The sequence below is a fragment of the Dermacentor albipictus genome, chromosome 1, assembly GCF_038994185.2.
Source record: "Dermacentor albipictus isolate Rhodes 1998 colony chromosome 1, USDA_Dalb.pri_finalv2, whole genome shotgun sequence".
Taxonomy (NCBI): Eukaryota; Metazoa; Arthropoda; class Arachnida; order Ixodida; family Ixodidae; genus Dermacentor; species Dermacentor albipictus.
The window spans coordinates 99,622,516-99,643,290 of record NC_091821.1 but is presented as its reverse complement, the minus strand read 5'-3'; the positions used below and the strand labels follow the sequence as shown (position 1 = coordinate 99,643,290).

Here is a 20,775-nt window from a genome sequence, read left to right as displayed (position 1 = left end):
ATTATTTGCCACTTAATGTTTCTTCTCGCTTACGTATTTTCGCTGACTGCATTATTTACAGATCAATTAACAGTACTGACGACCACCTGGCCCTTCAAAATGATCTTAGCCTAATTCATAATTGGTGTCACACCTGGTTAATGGCTTTAAATGTATCAAAATGTCAGGTAATTTATTTTCGTCGTAAGCGTGACAACTCATTTTTTATACGTCAATAATAAAGAATTGTTACATACAGTATCATAAATATTTGGGTGTTCACCTAACCAAAAACCTCTCCTGGACATACCACATTGCAGTCGTTTGCGCAAAAGCTTCAAGGACATTAGGTTACCTACATCGTAATCTGGGTAATTCACCTTCCAACATCCACAAATTGGCCTATCAGACATTTGTTCGTCCACAGCTCGAGTATGCATCATCCATTTGGTCCCCACATCCTACCTACTTTAATCGACATGCTTGAATCAGTCCAGAACCGAGCTGCCCGTTTCGATTCACGTAATTGTAGCCACCACTCCACCGTAACGCAAATCAAACTCCATCATTCCATCCCGCCTTTAGTTCTTCGCCGTAGTATCGCTCTGTTATCCTTGTTTCGCAAATATGCTTATAATGCCACATAATCCACACTGCACATCCAGATCACCTCGAACACGTCTCGCCGATTAAATAAGCACTTAAGTTTTGTACACATGTACGGTACGACACATGCTTTTAACTTTTCCACACTCCCTACGGCCATTTGCTTGTGGAACAATCTGCCTGATCACATTGCTTCCGAGTCGGATCAAGAAAAATTGTCATCTCCAACACGAGCATTTTTCATAATAGCACTTACAAAGCACTATCTTGTTTCTTACACTTGGCAATGTGCTTCGAACTTCTTGTGATGTTTTTATTTTTATTGATGCATTGCTACCTCGCTCTTATGAATTGCTATTTTATGCTGCGTCACGTGTTCACTTGTATGGCCTGTATATATTATATGCTCCCTATATTATTGCTTTTTTTTAGTCTTTTTCCCGAAATATCCCTTCAAGAATTGTACTCCCTGATCTGTTATTTTTTCGTGTATTTTGCTTTCTAGTATTAGTGCATTACGTTAAGTTTTACTCGTGTTATTTCCTAAATTACCTTTGTGGCCTTTCATTACTTCAGTTTTTCCTTTTTCATGTTTTGATCTTGGTAGTAATGTTGATAAGTCCTGCATTGAGGCGTATCTTTTGTATTAGACTTCAGAAGGCTGGTTACTCTTTTTTTTTGCCTTGATTTTGTAGCCCACATTACACAATGCCCCCATAGGGCCTGTAGGTATTTTAAATAAATAAGTAGATATATATAGAGCGAAAAAATACACAATCGGCAAAAAGTAAATATACTAGGATATACAAACAGGGTGTATGAAAGGGCAAAATTATTCACCCGAATGTCCATATTCAGTGTCCCTGTTCTTCGAGTTGTTATTTTGCCCACGTGCTGCAATTTGCTACCTTCCTGGTTAGCTCACGTGATAGACTGCCCCAAAAAGGCGTTCATCCCGGGTTCGAATACCAGACCACAGCAAATTTTTGCTCAACTGCAAAGCTTTCCGAGAAACCTGTACGGGTTTTTGTTGTAGCTTCGCGCTACATTCAGGTGGATGACAATTCTTCCTTTCATGAACCGTTCCCCATCTTGCAGGATTTTGCAGAACTGATTTGCCATATTCATTGTCCCCGTGGTTTGAGTTCTTGAATAGTTCACCCTCACGCTGCGATCTGCTATCCTCCTGGTTAGCTCAGATAGTAGAGTCACCTCCCCAGGAAGGCACTGGTCCCAGGTTCAAATCCCAGATCAGGATGAATTTTTCATCAACTGCGAAGCTTTCTTTCTGAGAAATCCATATGGGCTTCCTTTACAGCTTTGTGCTACATTTGGACGGATGACGATTTTCCCTTTTATGAACCATTTTCCACCTTGCGAGATTCCGCTAACCGATTTGCCAAAATCGAGAGCTGGGCAAGTTGGAACACTTTGGGAAACTGGTAACCGTGCACAAAGGATGGAAACAAAGCATGAGTGCTGACTCACAATTGAATTTTTACTGCCACAGCAGTTAAGTGCACATAATTGCCTTTGCCTTTTCCATCCACTCCATTATACTGACGACGACCATTACCATCAACAACGTCTAACAATTTTTTCATCAGGCCACCTCATCATCCTCATTGCCACAAAACAAAGAAAAAAATCTACAACCACCACTAATGGGATTTGAACATATGTTGCCGGAGCAATATGCATTTTGGAGTAGGGCACACTAACCACCAGGCTACCGTACCACAGCACTGGGCAATCGCAGCAAGGATTTTGTGCTGTACACATATTCTGAGGGTGGTGGAGCCTGTGCATGTATTTTGGATGCCAGAATAACCAATACTGCATGAAGATGACATTATGTGCATCGCATAGATATTGTTCTTAACAAGATGATAGTGTGTTGGCATGAAATTCTTCACTGTCGGTGACATAAAGGAGGCATACATCACAATGATGGTGATCAGCCTCAAATATGGCCCACAGCCCCAATAGAGGCAGTTAGTGGAAAACAACATCAAAAGCATGAACAGCATGAATGCCAACAATGACATTGCGGTGATAATGTCTCATAGTTTGTACAGTAGCACCCAGAATTCACAACAGGCAAGTGCTCAACATAGCTGCACTGCAAATGTACAGAAAAAAAATGCTCAAATCTCAGTGGCACTGGATTATGATGAGTCGAATTGGTTGTTTTGCATTTGCATCAACAGCAGAAAGACGAAACATTAGCAGAAAAGGCGACTAACATTGCTGAAGTGTGTTCACCTCTTTCTGCATTATTTAACTTGTGATGGCCTTGAGTGAACGAAAGTGTGTTACTTTCCCAGAAGCTGCATTTACATGAATACAACTATGGCGCATTGCACTGAATTTAATGCATGTTGCATACATGCAGATGCCGGTAATGTGCTACAAAGTGACCACAGCACTGACATTCCTTTACATTGCAAACAGTAGCTGTGACTACGTTTACCCAACCATGTTACATTCAAAGGGTAGCTGATTCGGGTAGTTGGTAATCCAATAACCTTGCTGCAAAAAGATATGGTGGGAACCAGTAAAATAGGACAAGGATGAAAGGACCAACAGGTCTAGGACAAATGCCACGAAATCCACATGATACACATGAACAAAGGCTTGCAAGAAGGTAAAGCCTCACACTTCTTGCAAAGCATGTATGTGTGCACTAATATTTGTATGCTTTTCCCTTGTTAAAAGAGTACAAAGAACAAAGTAAAGAAAGGATCACAAAAACACGTCTATTTGTTGTTTTTGTTCATGTGGTTTCCTTTAAAAGTACTAATAATCCCTGCATGCCAACGAACATCTGTACAAATGAGCTCGTCACACGATTTACGAGCAGCATTATTTTTCTTTACATGTTCCCATGAAGTGACTTCACTTGTTTAATCAGAATGTTTGTGGCCAAAAGACCATTTTCTGTGTATATCGATGGTGAAAGTTACCAGGAAAATCGTGAACTTTAGGCTGCTAGATAATGAAAACCTCATTTTTCCATGGTTTTCCTGTTTAAAGGGTCCCTGAAAAGGTTTGCAGAAATTTTGTAGACGCGTAGGGTACAGAAACAGTAAAACACTCGCACCACAATTTAAGTGATACACCTTATATGGGATCTGCGAACAACTACAAGTTACCCTCCTACCTAGCCATGCTTTGCTCTGCCTTCACTGGCGGAGCTTAGTCCTTCCCTCCGGTGTCTTGGAGCCAGCGCACGAAGCCTCTCCAACCTTTCCAGTAGCCGCCTGGCCATCAATGCCCAGATAGCCATCCAAGTAGCGTGCATTGTGCGTGTTCTATCACAGCACTGAGCATGTCTGGTATTGCGGTAAACGTAGGTGAGCTGGGCGTTTTCACAGATAGGCAGAGGCGTAAACTGAAGTACTTCCATATTACTAGTGCTGTGATGAAGAGGCTTTACCTTGAATGTGAGCAGCCTGCATGGTGCAGGCACGTGGGGGCACAGGGCCTAACTAGCAAATAAAGAACTAATATTGCTGTAACCAAGCGTAAAACAGTCTACAAATTTAAATACATGATCACGCTGCTGCCTAAAGTTTACACCAGCAGCAAAGCAGAATACGCTTGAGTACTGCTATATTAACTATTTCCGTGTGTGCCACCAGGTCGCTGCACCCTGTAGGCCGCTCACGCTTGCAGCTTTGCCCATCTAGCAAAACACGCAGTCCGCCTGCATTTACCGGAATACCAGACACGCTAAAACTCAGTTTTTTAGCATGTCCTGATTCCACAAAACACTGGCAGATCAGGCCAAATAGCGGGTGAGCGGGGACGCAAACGTGACTGGCCTGCATAGTGCAGCCACCTGGTGGCTTAGAGCTCAACCAGACAGAGCTATTACTGCAGTTACAATGTGCATTCTACTTTGCTGATGGTGTAAATTTTCGGCAACGGCATAATTATGAACACTATTAGGCTGCTTTGGAAAATTTACACTGGCAGAGAAGTGGAACACACTTGTTTACTGCAACATATCTATTCCATAGAACAGCTGCAAGCAACCACACATGTTGCAACGAATAACTAGATCACTGCCTGATGTTCTTTTAACTAAATTTGGATGCTCACCCAGTCTGTCATTAAGGCACCTTCCGGTTCGCGCCACATAAGATCTTCTGCAGTTAGATTGTCATGTTCTTGCCATATATGCTATTGCCCTTCGAGTATTTTGCTTTCACAGAGTTTTCTTGCCGGTTGGCCGAGCAACTTCGTGTGCTTTGATTGTATCATGTGCCTTATATACTTTACAACTGCAAGCAAAATTTAGTTGATAGTCAGCGCATCTGTTCTGTTCCTTCACTTGTCGCGTCTGTGCTGTTTGCTATGTTGAATGGAAACCAACTAGCTCAGCTTAGAACTTTCGTGGAGTCATTATGTCTCATTGATAAGCTCTCTGAATTCGACAAGGGAAGATGAGATGCACGGCTACATGCTGAATGAGGGCAAGCAGAGCATGATACAGGATGGTTATCCTTTCAGGTTCATGGGGCAGGCTGTAGCCATGACTATAAATATTGAACCTTGCTTCAGTGAAATTTCAGATGGTGGTAAGGTGTAGAATCGCACCTCCACTGTTTGAGAACAGATTTAACTCAAGCAAAGCCTGTACTCTCATTTTGATTAGCAGCAGGAACACGGGCTAAAATTTTCACCTGGCCAGGTATTTTCACACGCTATCAAAATGACGCAGGAAGTCGGAAAAAAAATGAAATAGCAAGGGGGGGGGGGGGGTTCGGGGTTCTTCAGACGAGAAAGGGCGTTGTCAACGCGCAGCCGACAAATTGCCACGTTGAATGGGCAAAACAAAATTCAGAACAGACCTAAAAGATTACTCCAGGGGCTATGCGCAACCTGGCCTAGCCGCTCCTACAAAGCAACGCAATGCTTTTAGCACAACAGCCTGGAATACCCTTGCAGACGACTGTAAATGGTTGAGGAGTACCAACGTTACTTCTCAGCTGATAGTAACGTTGACTGGTGAAAATGCTGAGAACCAATGTGACCGAAAGTCATGGTGGCAACCGGCAGGCGATTTCTGCAGGCAGGATGACACGTAATAAGCGGCACGATTTTACAGGCACACTCAATGGGAAGCAGAGCTGCCTGAATTAAAGTGGCCGAAACTACAGTGCCGCGGGAAGATGGACATGCATGCTTTCGTGCACGCAATTATGAACAAACCATGCAACCTAACACAGACCATACCTCTGTGGTCACTAGAAAACAAGACATAGTTCTTATGCATGAGCAAGTGAAGCGTCACACAGACAAGTTCCCACATTCTGCGACAATCTATGGCTACTTGTGCGACAGATATTGCTGTTTTATTCTTTCTAGGCAAAACTACTGTGAAGTGCAACGAAGCTGTCTTCGCTATATAAGCAAAACAACTTGTTTGCACTTGTGCGTTTGTAAGGCAGGAAGACTGTGCTCACCTTAAATGGTCCCATTTGCTCTCTTTCGACCTCGCAGGGCTACGGACCATTTTGCGCCGTTGACAAGCTAGAAACAACAACGTCCAAACAGCGCGGGCTGGGGCGTGCGTCTAAAATGTCGTTCAAAATCCCTCACGTGACCTGATCCTAGGCGCCTAGAGAGAGAAGGGCGGCGCGATAGTGGCGCCATGTGGGGCGTTGAAAGTACTAGATTCGGAGAGTGGGTCCAACGAGGGCGCCGCGCTGAGGCATTTTTTATTGAAAATCCAGAGGGCGCCACCATCGCCTTCTTCTGGAGGCCACGCTCCCGCGCGCGGCGGCGGCCGCCGCGGCGCCGGCGCCGGTCGGAGAGCGTGCCGAACAGAAGCACGAAAGAAAAAAAAAAGTTCGCAGCGTTGCAGTTGCATTCGAGGATGACCGTGCCTGGATTAGCTGGAGGCACGCAGTCAGATGGATCGCGTTTGCAGTTTGCTTTCCTTACCTTATGTGCGTGTTTCACTGTGTCATGAGAAAACGAAATACATAACTGATATTCCGAAGAAATAGGGAACATGTGCAGTGGTGTAGCTAGGTCTGGCACCCGGGGCCCATAGGTATTCTGTCACCCCCCCCCCCCCCCCCCCGGGTGTAGCCGGCGGAAAGAGGGATGTCTTCAGACGTATATGACACCCCCCCCTCCCCCCACTGGCCCCTTGCACCCGGGGCCCACGGCCCCCCCCCCCCCCCCCCTGTTGCTATGCCACTGATCATGCGCAGTAATGGGATGAGTTACAGGAATTAATGAACTGTGTGGCATAATTAGGTGTTAAATAAAAATTGGTAAACCTTTGTTTTCTTCCTTTCTCAAGGCGATATATTGAATGCTAACAAAATTTCTCCGATGCCCTAAGAAATGCAGCAATTTGAGATTTAGGGAGCCTAGCTATATGGGTCACATTATTCTTTACGTGCAGCACATTTTTTTTTTGTAGGTTAATTGTGGGTTTTGAAAATAGTTACGGAATAGCCTTTCTCTTCCCTATTTTTATGCGTCATGTACGCCTGAGATGTAGTTGGTTTTCCAGACCCCCTGGGTGTATTGGCAACTCAAATCAACATTAGGGGGCGCTGCGGAGCCTGACCCGGTCTGGCTACACTGTGCAGTATGGCGGCTTTACGGAGGTCCCCGCGTACGCTTTCCTTGGTGAAAACATTAAGTTTGTTGCACTGCGATGTTAATTCGCGCTGTTTTGTGGGGGGAGAACGGGTAGTGGACGTCGAGCACCTCATTTTAGTCGGCACCAGTGGTATAAAGAGTAATTAAGTAGAAGTGGTCGCGCGTGTGTGCAAACCTCCGGCGTGACAGCGGACCCGCACGAGATTGTGGTGAGAATCGCCGACGCATTCCGGGACCCATCGATCGTGGAGGCAAAGTGTTCGTGCACTGCTGGATTGTCGCAAAAGTGCAAGCACATCTCGGCTGTTTCTCCTGGCACCTTATCCTGGAACATTTGGTGTAGTTGTCAGTCCCTTTAACGTTTCGTCTCTACATTGCGTTTCAATGCTGTTCATAGTGCAAAGATCGTAGTAAAGTGGAATGTTCATGTGCGTGCACCGTTGTAAGCAGAAGAGATCCTATTATGTGCCGAACTGCAACTTAGCTTCACCTTGTGCTGTGGCGCTTGGGGTTACCTATCACAATACATATCCTGCTTTTTTTCTTTTTTTTTGCCGACATGACTGTTCGTTTCCTATGGCTCATACGCTATTGTTTCACAATTTGTGCTCGAGCAACTGCGTGATATCAGTGGCGACTCAGGCAGAACTCATGAAACCAACTTTTGTTGTCTTTGTTAGTGCCCTTCTTAAAGGGGCCCTGAAACTGGCATGCCGCATGATATAGATACCACGACCACCACAAGCTCTGTTCGCAGGACGATCAGACAGCCGTGTGTATTTATTGGTCTCTGTAAGTGATGTAGCTCCAGGCGTCCATCTCGCGTTTAGAGAGTGCCACACATGCCTGAACCACAAGTAGCAATGTGTAAAAAAAAAAACTTGACCAGGACCTTGCTACCTTGCCATGCACCGTGTAGCTTCCAGCACACTAGCTGAGGCGAAAGGAGAAAGCAATGCATCAGTGCAATAACTACTAATTCCGCTTACAGTTCAATGATTCGAAAAATTTTTGCAGCAGGCGGTGTCCTTTTGTAGTGAGGTAACTATGATCAGTCGGAAGTGTTTCAGTGCCCCTTTAAGTGTTTGTTAAGTGCTTTAAGTGCGTGTTAAACTTTTATGTCACTTACTTTCCATTTATTGATATGTTGATAGTAAGGACAGCTCTATATGCTCTCTGGAGGTCAATAATTATCATTCACTGATGTTAAGTCTGCACAAGTGTCTCCCCATGTTGTATTACCAGTGGTTTAGTTATGCTTCCCAGGACAGCCATTTGCACTGTATTCAACAAGCTGGGAAGAAGCATAAATTATGGTACATATACCAGCTGGGGTCATTTGAATCAAACCATTCTTTCAGAGTACTCAACTCTGGTGGCCAAACTTTTTAAATACTCATCGTATGCAGGTTTGACACTGTTCCATGTTACTTCTCATGTTCTGTTTGGCCAGATATACCCTCATATGCTAAAAAGTGCAACAAAAATGGGCTTGAGTAAAACGTATGAGGCAAGTACAGTGAACAAAATATTGAGTGCATGTGGTTTATTTTGTGAAAAAATACAAGTAAGGAAAGGGACAACAAACCGCCATTGAAGAATAACCACAACTCTATGCACACAGATCATAAGTGAACTGCAAATATCTCGGAATACCATAAGATGAAAACTTGCATCAGAATGCGTAGTGTAAATCAGCACTTCAATGAAGAATACAAGTTGCAAAAGAATGTGCATTGCTAATTTACAAAAAGTGTGTTGAAGTTGAAGTCTGCAGGTTTGGCCAATGCAAACAAGTGCAGCATGTAGATCACATGGCAACGACCGTGTCTGAAAAGTATGAAGTGGCTGAGTGGCATAAAAAATGCTGGATTTCCAAACAGAAGACTGCACTTACTCTCAAGGCCGCCACGCTTTGATGGAGCCAAGGTCACACGCACAAATGCCTCTATGCAATACAGGCTACTTGCAATATCGCCAGCCATGGCACGACTTCAGGTGAATCACCTAATGCCGAATATGCAAACGCGCCACTGGAATTCATCTTTTGGTGGCACAGCCACAGTTACTTTTAAAATTTCACACATCAACTGAGCAGTCTCTGCAATTATGTTGCTACATGTAGTTAGAGAACAGTTAAAAAGGTGACTCAAGAATGCAGTGGAAATATGCTTCAATTTCACCAATGTCAATGCAATTGTTTTTACACATAACTGGTGCCGTCCTGAAAGTGGATGAATTTTTGTGTAGCACGTCACACGAGCATTCAGAACATCGAATGATGGCAGGCCTGTGAATGTATTTACGTCGCTACTATTTATCGTGTTCACAAACTTCTGTGGAAAAGTACCCGATGTCACTTGGGCAGCCTTGCTTTCTGTAAGCCTTGTCCGTGAAGCCATTTCTAGTAGGAAATTTGCCACGTCTTTTTCTTCTCTTGAGTACTCTGCCATTAATGTCTGGAGGCCAGGTTGGCAAGCACATTCCTGTCACAAAACAAAAGCAAGAGTTGTAATGTCTGACATATCTGACGCGAAATGCAGCTTCTTTTTGTCATTCCAATAATGCACGTCAGTGTATTAAATTCAATGTTGGAAGTAGGAAAGCCAAGCTTTTTGCATCAGTTAATTTGCACCCATCACACACCACAATCCTTTCACGAATTAATCCAGAAAACATGCTGCCGGCTAGGTAAAGACAGCTACCACATCACAAATATATAGAAAAAATAAATTGCCATATTTGCTATGTCCTTGTCCCTTATGGTGTTTGCAAGGCTTTGGTCAATGCTGTTAGGGGATGGGAAATCGTCCTGCAATGTCAGATAGAGTTCAGTTCAAGAAACCAGTGGTTAAGCAATGTGTGCACAAGTTGCAATTAATGTGCACCCATCACACACCACGTGCTACAATGCTTTTACGATGTAAATCCAGAAAGCATGCCACCGTCTAGGTAAAGACAGCTACCACAACACATACATATACAAAAAGAAATTACCATATTTCCTTTGTCACTTATTTGGTCCATGCTGTTGCGGTCAGGGGATGGGAGATCGTCCTGCAATGTCAGAGTTTAATCCCAAGGAATTAGTGGTGAAGCAATGTGTGCACAAGTTGCAGGCAGCCAATTTACCATGGTGGTCGTGCTGACAGGTGCATGGGGCAACACCTTTGCTTCTAATGGGGAGGCAACAGTTTCTTTGCTTGATTCATTCTGTAATGCATTAAAAGGTGTTGACATCTATTGCATGCTTTGAGACATGGTGTATGTACCATAAGCATATAAGTGCTGCACCATGTAGTCAAATTAACTTACTCTGGCTGACCGATACACACGTCAGCGAAGTCTTGCCAGTGAAAGCTCTTTCATATGAGCATCCTTGTTCTCATCATAACATGACGTCCTTGGCAGGTTTTCAGTTGGTATTGCATTTTTTTCAGCCGCTGTCTTTGACATGCTACATCTGAAAAAATAAATGAATTGTTTATGCTTTGTTGTGCCTCAATATGGGCTGCACCCAGAATTTTTTTTCTTTTTACCTCAGAAACAAAGCCACAATATTTATAAAAAAGCATTTGCAAGGAAATGAAGCACGGTTTGAGTGTGCAAGGCTATGCAACGATGTACACCGAATGTAGCATCTGCAAAACGTAGTTGAAAGCTGCTCATAACACAAAGTACACAGGTGCAAACACCACCACATGACCGGAGTAGTTATGCCACTGAGTTGGGCATGATTTAATAACACAGATAAAGCTAGCTTAGGTACTAATACTGCACATACATATGCGACACGTCAGTAGACGGCGGACGCCGTAAATTTTCCTCGAAACTAGCAAACGCGTGTAAAATTGACATGTGGCTGTCGCGTAAGTGGCAAACTTCTGCAATGAACGCGATAGGCTCGCCGTCGGTGCGAAATACCAGTGTCATATGGCCACTCTTGAGCACGTCGGAGATTCTCAAGTGCAAGTGGCAAATTCGTAATCAGTCGCGCTGGGAAGTGCCCGCGTGCAGTGCGCCTGTGCTGCAAGTTCATCCGCACCACGCATGATATTTATTCCGCTTTAGCATGCCACATACGTGGCACGTTTACACTCAACACTTCCCGAACTTGCTAGTACATCATTCGTAAACATTTGAATCTCCGACGCCCGTATAAGTTGCGCGAGACGTGCTGGGCATCAAAAGCCTCCCGAGTTACAGCCGGGTGTAGCCAACGAGCGCAGAGGTGACGTTGCTCGCAGAAACCGCTGTGAAGCGTCGAACATGAGCTCTAATTACAGCCAATGTGGTTAACGAGTGCAGAAGAGACGTTCCTCGGAGAAACCGCTGTGACAGGTCTCGAACCTGTGCTCGAATTTCGCGTTGCGGCTAACATATGCAGCAAATAATGCATATCCCAATCGCCAGTGCCCGCAATGCGAAACGTGTTTACATAAGGTGACACAGTGACATGTATAATGGCCACGCACAATGGTCATGCATTAGGGTCGAGTTCACAAGTTCACAATAGTGTCTCACCTGGTAAGGAGAAATTATCCCGTGCAAAATGCCGTGAGCAAACAGTCACTGTAAGCGTCACAGCCTTGCCGATGCGGAGGTTAGCGATCCACCTGGTTCTGCGGCTTCAGCCTTTCCACTCGGAGGGAAGTGCGTGAACGGAAATATCGCGGTCCTTCCATCTCGCTGGCACGCACCGAGGAACACAGCAGAACTGCTTGGCCGTTCGCTTTTTCTTTGCTAGCAGCTTCATTCTTCCGTCCGCGACAGCAGCCTCCACGGCACACACGGCGACTGGACCTCTGTATTTCGTTTCTCCCTACTGCCGCTAGGTGTCGCATGAATTGCTGGAGTTGCGAATAAAGCAAAACAGATTGTTTATATATTTGCTTGGATTAGGAAGCATGTTATCGGTTGTCTATGTCTTCGAGCTCGCGCAGGTTTCCATTGACACATGCCTCCAATCTGAATGACCGTTCAACTGAGAGCGGGAGCGTTCTCTTTGATGACCGGTCTTCATCTGTTGCATATGAGTTCGGTCGTTCTCTTTCGCGTGGGCTGCTCTGGTGTAGGCTCCTCGTAGAGATAATCCTGAAAATATGGCAAACGATTGTGGGCACCGCAACAGACCGAAGCGCAGGCTTTCCACGCTGTGTATATACTTCCTGGCCTTCAATGATATATGCACATAATGCCTCAGTATGTACTTTGCATCAAAGTGCAGCTCACGAATGCAGTCGGTGTCTTCCAAAGGGCCGATCGGTGCGGTGAAGAATGAGCTTCTGCACACGTCGCCGTTCTTCATCTTTAGGGACTCCGAAGAGCGAGAGCTTGGTCTGACCTTTCAATCTTATACAACCGACTACACAACAGTAGTTCTTTCGCCGAAGTGTGCTCATCCTCTCATTCATCGAACACTGTGCCAGGTCGCCGATTACGAGACAAACATAACACACATGCGAGGGCCGTCTGCGCGCGCAGATATCGTGCAGACGGCATCGTTTGACGGAAGCGAGGAACCTCAATTCATGGCAAAGTAGTAATTTTATTGTATTCTTTTTTTACATACTTGGTACAAAAATCAATTAGAGAGAAAATGACGAAATAAACACAAGCACGACGGCGTGTTCAGGAGACGGCGGCGCGTCGAGCAGACGACAGCTGGGCGCCGCCGTAACCACACCTGAACATCGCCCCCGAGTGCTCCGTGATCGCTGCGCATGCGTGAGCTGAGAGAAGGTGAGAAAGGAGAACAACTCTTTTTCGCAGGATGTGACGTCACATTGTTGCTTGTTTTTGCTTTTTTGAAAGAGCTACTCTCGAACCAGTGATGCCACGGCTGCTGATTTATCAGTAGATCTACTGATTTTTAAAATTTTCTGCTGATTCAGTGATAAAGCTCTTGAATCTGCTGATTTTCTTGCTTTTCTACAAAAACGAAAGCGAAATCTACAACTTTTCAGTACAGGGATTAGATGGATAGATGGTTATAGAGGTTACAGAGGTTATATTAATGTGATGTCACCTAGCGAGAGAAAAAAAAAAGCGTGGTTGGCTCCGAGGTTAACATACACTCCTGCGCTTCGAGACAAAAACGTGGCGCTACCTCTGTCTTTGAGCAAAGTGGGGAAAAGGCATAGAGTTTCTATGCTCTATGGGAAATGGTGAGGCGGTGAATTTGTGAAAGTGGGTGCACTACCAAACTGCACAACTACGAAACGACATTTATCATCATCATCATGAGAACCTATTGTTATGTGCACTGCAGCACGGAGGCCTCTATGGAGGCCTCTCCCAGCGATCTCCAATTACCCCTGTCTGGAAGATACTATACTCTAAAGCTTTCAGGTACTAACTACCATCTGACGCCTTTGAATAGGCCATCAGAGGGCGTCACTGTTTTAAATTCGTGCTTGACAACGGCTCTCTGGATCCCCGGGTTTTTGAAAAGTATCGCTAAGAATCTCGGGGTCAATTGTTGTACTATTTCCTAGAAGCTACAATACTTCAACAGAGTACTAATATAAGCGCTGAATTCGTGGGCTCATAAACTGAGGGCAAAAATTGAAATAAAAATTCTACTGATTTCTACTGATTTTTCGCAAAAAAATCTACTACTATTTTTCAATGTGTCGTGGCAACACTGTCTCGAACGTAGATTAGCCATTGCCGTCGTGTCGGCTACAAGACATTCTGCGCGCGCTTGGCGCGCTTTTGTGCGTGTCGAGAGCGTATAACGTGCGCGATATTCGTGCGAGCGCAGTTTGACTTGAGCAATTGTGGGCTTGGACTCCGTGAGACTTGCTTTCGTCATATGCGAGTTAGGGGCTTGCCGACAGGTAAACCGCCGCTGAACTTAGGTGAATACCTTGTTTTTCGTGGTCCTGAAATAAATAGCGCGTCGCTGCGATGGTGACTTCAGTCGAGTGCGGTAATTGCTGCGCATTACGGGCGATTTAATTGCACAATACGTGCTGCATTATCGGTGCAGATAGAGAAAACTTATCCTGTGAGCCTTACTTCCGTCAGTCAGTCGGGTAGATGTTTCGCTCTTATCCAGTGCACATTTCTTGATATCCACTAACGATCTGCTTCAAATATCAACGAACTGTCTATTGTATCGATCGTGCAGATGTTTTTTTTTTTTTTTATTCACACAACTGGCGATGGGCAGCAGTGTTACGGCCGTGAGTTTTCCTTTCGAGCAAACCTTTTCAAATTGAAGTTTTCGCTCATGTTCGCGAGATATAGCAAATTTAAGTGTTACACCCGCTGCTGTATTTTTCGATTCCATGTGACCTAGATTTAAGCTGCCTCAGGTTGTATTAACGCGCGCAGAGGCTTTTGGAAAAATAGTTGTCACCTGAGAAATCAATGCAGTGTGCCAGTTCTTTTGGAATGGTGCTATTTGTGAAATTGATCGCATTTCCCCTAGTCATGCTCAACTACTTACTGGTCAGATGCTTGAACTTCCGAAGAAGTATTTGTAAAGTTTCCCTTCCAATTCAGCATTGTAACCGACGGTTCTCGGAAGTGTGAGTGGTATTTGGCCCTGCAACACTGCCATGAGTTCAAGTTCAAATTGTGCCCACCGACTGTCTATCCCTGTGCCAATAGAAAGCAAAGAACTCATTTCTCAATGGTCGCAACATTTCTTTTTCATTCCATCTTCAAGAAATTTGTTTACTTCTTTTCCTGGTCATTGTGGACTTGCACACATTGAAGTTTTGGATAGTTTGGCAAAAGCATTGCATAGTGGGCCTGTAGGTTTTTTTTTTGTATTTAGCGCATTGTTCTTCTGACTGGACAAATTAAGTAACTGCATTACAAATATTTCACTTCCTTAGAATGTCTGTTCCATGTGCCTCATAACAGTACACAGTTGAATTTGGCACATGCACCTTCATATGACCAAGTGTAGGTTTGTATTGCAATGGAAATAAGAACATGAGTGCTTCAATTGTCTTCATCACATTGCTGATGCCTTCAATGTATGAAAATGGCTTGTAACAATATTGCTGTGTTTCATGTGAGGATATGGAATAGAATAACTTTCTTCTTTGATGCTGAAGGTATTCACCCCTTTTGCCTGTTGGGCTTCAAATCTTGTAAAAAATGGTGTGAGCAGCCTGGGGTGTGCCTGAAGAGCAATGCTAGTTTGTGCATGATCATATTGTTGCTGCTGGGAAGATGACATATTAGGCACATTTTCTTCATACAATTAACACAAATGTTTCCATCTTTCCCCTTGTGGCTCAATCGTAGTAGACCTGTTCGTTTTTCAGTTACTTTGTTGTTTATTTTTGTTACATATCAGTGTTATGTACTATCAAGTTAGTGGGAATATAAAGCTATTTGATGTTGTATTCATAGGGAATCCTAGCCGATCCGTCGTCATGGGCATGTGCCATATGTCACAGGCAACAGTCATTTTAGTCTCTCTTCTTATGGTAAAAGTATCCCAAAGCCTATTTTGTATGCTTGCAGATGAGTTGAGATTTACACATCAATGCCAGCTCACAAAGCATCTAATACGGCAATCAGCCAGCCACCTCTGCAGATGGAGAGTTCTGCAGTTTCCAATCATACTGTTTCTGTTGTCCTTGGCAGAGATGTTGATTGTACACAGAGGGAATATATTGTTGGACAATAAAAATAACTTGTCATGACAAGGGCAATATACGGTAGAAATTATAATAGGCTATGACCAGCATTAGCGCAAGCCCTGCGGTATCTAAAAAATGAGTAAAGTGCTGGTTTTCATATGCTATAGCTGCAGTGTGCATTAAGCTCAAAACTCCCTTCTTGGCAACATAACCCAGGAATGCCCACTCCAAACACTCTTGCACATGCACTTTGACAGCATCTGCTTTGACCTACCTAATTGCATATCAGTAAAGATGTGTCTAGTTCACTAAAGACTGACAATGCTGCATTCGAATAGAAACAAACTGTTCTCGAAAAGTTCTTGAAACCAGTCAAGCAGGTTTTTGAGAACTTTTAATCTGGCAAGATGACAAAATGAAAGTTATTTGAAATAAGTGATGCAATGCTGATGAGGTTTGGGCATGCATTTCAACGTGCTTGGCCTTCATTATCTCTAGTCATAGTGAACTTGCCAAATTGGCAAGGATCTTGAATGGATTCTTCACTAGACCCAACTATTTTGTTGCTGCCCTATATTGTCTCTATAGGAAGAGTGCACAACAAAAATCTTGTGGCTTCCTGTTATCATAACACTCTATAACTTCCTTAGATGTAGGGCCATTTGATATTCACCAATAAATACTTCCACAGGATTTAGATGATGCCTTTAAATATGTGTCCCTCATGCTTACATGTAAAAGAGCACTGACATTTAACTTTTGGACTGAATTTTTTTTTATATCAATCTGGTTCCAAATGGCAGCTTTCATGACCACACCATGCCACTGAAAGCTGCATGTGCTTTGAGTGATTCTTTGTGTGCTAAGACTTGCTTCACTAAATAAATTTTCTTATGACTCTTCTCAAACATCTAAATTAAAATTAATTTAATTCTAGTGTTCTATAAATCACAACCACGATACGATTACGAGGCATGCCATAGTTGCGAACTCCGGCTTAACTTTAATCGCCTGAGGTTTTTAACATGACCCACTCCACAGTGTGCACCAAGACATAAAGACCAATGTTGTGCTGCATAGTGGTCCTAACATGCTCAGTTTTCAATGACCTAATAATGGCATCGCTTACTGATGAACAACTGCAGCATGCATCATTTGTTTGTGACCTACCATGCAATGTTGTCACCAGATTATGGGGCCACACTGCCTTTGGCACATGTTTAAATGTTGGCGTTTAGGATATATTTGTTGCGCATAAAAGGAATTTGAAGTTTTGTAGTGTAGTTAACTGAATGACAGCTACACACGCATAAGAAAAAAATTGTGCCAGGACTACTTAAACTCTGCAGTGTTTGAGTTTGACCAATTCTTGCGATTTTGCACATTTCAGATGACTGCAGGTCATTCATTAGTTATACCAGCTTTTGTACTTTTTAGACATGCTGTTTGCCCCGGTTTTATACAGTGATCATAGATAGCCACACCACACCATGTTGGTAGAAGAATTAAGAATTTTAGTGAAATGGGGTTGCTCCATGTTGAGGTGCACCAGCAGGTCATAGTTAAATGGAAGCCAGAAGCAGCAGCATTTTAAGGTATTGTGCCGCACCATGTAAAGTCAAATTATTGTGCCCCCCTCCACTCTCGCTGGCAAAACCTGCTGGTGAAGCATTGTGAGCAAGCTTTCGAGGTATGCTGCGCTCTTTCCAAAACAGCGTCCGAGGCAGCCATCTATTTTGCCTACAGGACGAAAAGTCCTTGGCCAGGAGTGCATCGAACATACGGAAATAGCTGTCAATTGTGCTGCTGAACTTCTAGAGATTTATAGTTTTGACCTCAGGTTGCAGAACACAGCAATGCTATAGCAAGCAGTGTGGTGAAAGCTGTTTCACGGCTCTACCACGGCATAGCCAGCACTGCATGCATATACTATACACAAGCATGAGGTTTTAGCAGCAATACTTAACAGTAAATTGTATTTGTACAACTTCACTCTGTCTTTAACACTGCCAGGCTTTAAAATACATGAGAAGAGGTCACTGTCTTTCATTTGATGTGTTTATACAAAAAAAAAAAAGTGTGTGCATGGAAGGGGTTAAGGCTCCTTTGTCAAGCCAAAATGCTTCCTGGCATGATAAAGTGAAGCCTTGTGCATTTCAGTCTGCAGTTGCTCACTGCACTTTCAAAAGCGCAATCAGCACAGAGAGCACAGGAAAACACACAAGCAATTGTTCAGCAATTTATTTGAAACAAATGCAACTTTGTTTTACAGAAAGACCACATTCCAAAAAAGCAACCACATGCATATATATGCAGACAATACAGCCAACTTATGTTAATTGTACAGATGTTAACATGCCCTTCCTTTATATGTGGAAATGTTTCAAGTCTCAAAGTGTGCCCCTACTTTGTAGCTTGTCCTTGGAACAATGGATGATTCAAACAAATGCTAAATTTAGCACCATTGCCACACTGATAGTAGAAAACTACATATTAAAATGGCAACTTCTTGGAGAACAGAAAAGGGTGTATAGTAAACTTCCAATAATCTGACTACGTTAATTTAATTTTTTCAGTTAATTCGAACCTGGCCGACGCCCATGCATTTCTATGGGATTAAACATTCATCATTTCGATCCTAAAACTGGCATGCGCCGGATAATGCGAACTTGACCAGACCCCAATAATGACCCCTTTTAGTGGCAGCGCATGTCTCAGTAGAGCTTAGGGGACAGTGAATGCGTTAAACAAATGCCATCTCCTCTCTGAAATGCCTATTTTTGACCCACCCGAAAAAGATTTTCAAGGAGTAACGGTAGCTGACAATGTCCGTTTGTGGTACTTATCTGATTCTAATGAACACTTTTTGTTTTAGAAGGACATTGAGACGAAAATTGTCTAGCTGTGCAATCGATTGCGAAACTAAAACCGTGGTTGTAGCATTCGTATGCTTTACCACATATCATGGCTGTAATACGGCGAAGCTCGCTTTAGAAAATCAGCTGCCATTCTAAAAAATGAGGTACATGTAGGTTTCTACTTTGGTTTGGAGTTAAGTCATTTCTACTTTAGTTTTATACTGTGGACAAATAGAAATTTGATGCACGTTCGTTTCAGAGGCGTGTTACTCAAGCACATATTGCCGAATGAATCAACGGTGCTTCAGCAGGTTTTTGCATCTTAATTCGACCCGTCAGTCTCGTGAGGGTAGAATTAATGGAAGTTGATTGTATAAATTGCGTGATGAAGCACCAAGAAAGTTACCTTGCTCAGGTAGTGAAAAAAGCATGGAAAAAGTGCTTCACACAACATCCACTGATGTTCTGTTGCCGATGCAAAAGCTGCCTCCCTTATCTGGAACAGAATAAATTCCTTTCGAAGGCAAAATAAAAAACAGAAAGAGAAGTCATCAAGGCATTCCACATCCATCTTATTCAGTCTTTACAGTGTTGCTACATCACCATTTGTTAAGCCTCCTATGCCAAAAAAAATTGTCGGAAATAAGATGACCTGATTTCCATATTTTTCATCATCCAAGCAGTGTTTACTGTCAATTATTACTGCTTTCTGTAACTTCACCTGTAAATACTGTATGTTGACCTACATGTTAACACTGAGCTATACGATAAGCTTAGTGAAAGTTAAAAAAGAATACTGGATGTTCATTTCTGTTTTTTTTTTTAGACATAAGAAGGGGTGCGTAAAAGTGAGCCACATTTGCAAAATGCTTGAATAAACAGCAACTACCCCGGTCATGCACTAATTGTGGCCATGCTGACCCTGCAAACTTCTTAATCTCATCCATCCACCTAACTTTCTGCCGCCCCCTGCTACGCTTCCCCTCTCTTGGAATCCAGTCCATAACCCTTAATGACCATCGGTTATCTTCCCTCCTCATTACATGCCCTGCCCATGCAGATTTTTCTTGATTTCAAGTAAGATATCAATACCTCGCGTTTGTTCCCTCACCCAATCTGCTCTCATCTTATCCCCTTAACGTTACACCCATCATTCTTCTTTCCATAGCTCGATGTGTCGTCCTCAGTTTAAGTAGAACCCTTTTTATAAGCCTCCAGGTTTCTGCGCCGTAGGTGAGTACTGGTAAGACACACCAGTTCTACACTTTTCTCTTCAGGGATAATGGCAACCTGCTGTTCATGATCTGAGAATGCCTGCCAAACGCACCCCAGCCTATTCTTATTCTTCTGATTATTTTAGTCTCATGATCTGGACTCGCGGTCACTGCCTGCCCTAAGTAGATGTATTCCCTTACCACTTCCAGTGCCTCGCTACCTATCGTAAACTGCTGTTCTCTTCCGAGACTGTTAAAAATTACTTTAGTTTTCTGCAGATTAATTTTCAGACCTACCATTCTGCTTTGCCTCTCTGGGTCAGTGAGCATGCATTGCAATTGGTCCCCTGAGTTACTAAGCAAGGCAATATCATCAGCGAATTGCAAGTAACTAAGGTATTCTCCATTAACTCTTATCCCCAATTCTTCCCAATCCAGGTCTCTGAATACCTCCTGTAAACATGCTGTGAATAGCATTGGAGAGTTCGTATCTTCCTGCCTGACACCCTTCTTTATTGGGATTTTGTTGCTTTCTTTATGAAGGACTACGGTGGCTGTGGAGCCGCTGTAGATATCTTTCAGTATTTTTACATATGGCTCGTCTACACCCCAATTCCATAATGCCTGCATGACTGCTGAGGTTTTGACTGAATCAAACAGTTTCTTGTAATCAATGAAAGCTATGTATAAGGTGTGGTAGTAAAATGACATCTTTCGTCTCCTGCGATAGCTTACTGGTATCCTGTCTAACGAAGTTACAACCTACTTCTATTGCACACTCCTTAATGATGCCCATAAGATTTTCGTTCATTGCTTCAACCCTAAGGTTCTCTTCCCGAGTTAAAGCCCTATACCTCTTCTGTAGCTTGATCCGAAATT

The 20,775-nt window shown here is 43.4% G+C and overlaps 1 protein-coding gene and 1 long non-coding RNA gene across 6 annotated transcripts in view; both read right to left on the bottom strand.

The window, feature by feature from the left end:
- LOC135906180 (uncharacterized) overlaps nt 1–6,220 on the bottom strand; it is a 95,214-nt gene extending 88,994 nt beyond the window's left edge. For 2 of the 3 annotated variants that reach the window (XM_065437442.2, XM_065437443.2), the window contains exon 1: nt 6,060–6,217. In XM_065437442.2, coding sequence (XP_065293514.1) covers nt 6,060–6,109 — 50 coding nt within the window. In that variant the 5' untranslated portion in view covers nt 6,110–6,217. Of the gene's footprint in view, nt 1–6,059 lie in introns of all 3 variants that reach the window. The other variant, XM_065437444.2, reaches the window with a different exon arrangement.
- A 2,526-nt stretch (nt 6,221–8,746) lies between these two features.
- On the bottom strand, nt 8,747–12,149 carry LOC135906181 (uncharacterized). Of its 3 annotated transcripts, none has more exons than XR_010565663.2 (3): nt 11,740–12,089; nt 10,213–10,678; nt 8,747–9,701 (listed from the first exon to the last, which is right to left on the bottom strand). It is a non-coding gene; the product is annotated as an uncharacterized lncRNA (long non-coding RNA). The 3 variants fall into 3 exon arrangements; XR_010565662.2 differs by having other exon boundaries at nt 8,747–10,428; nt 10,531–10,678; nt 11,740–12,085; XR_010565661.1 differs by having other exon boundaries at nt 8,747–10,678; nt 11,740–12,149.
- Between the last annotated feature and the right edge of the window lie 8,626 nt (nt 12,150–20,775).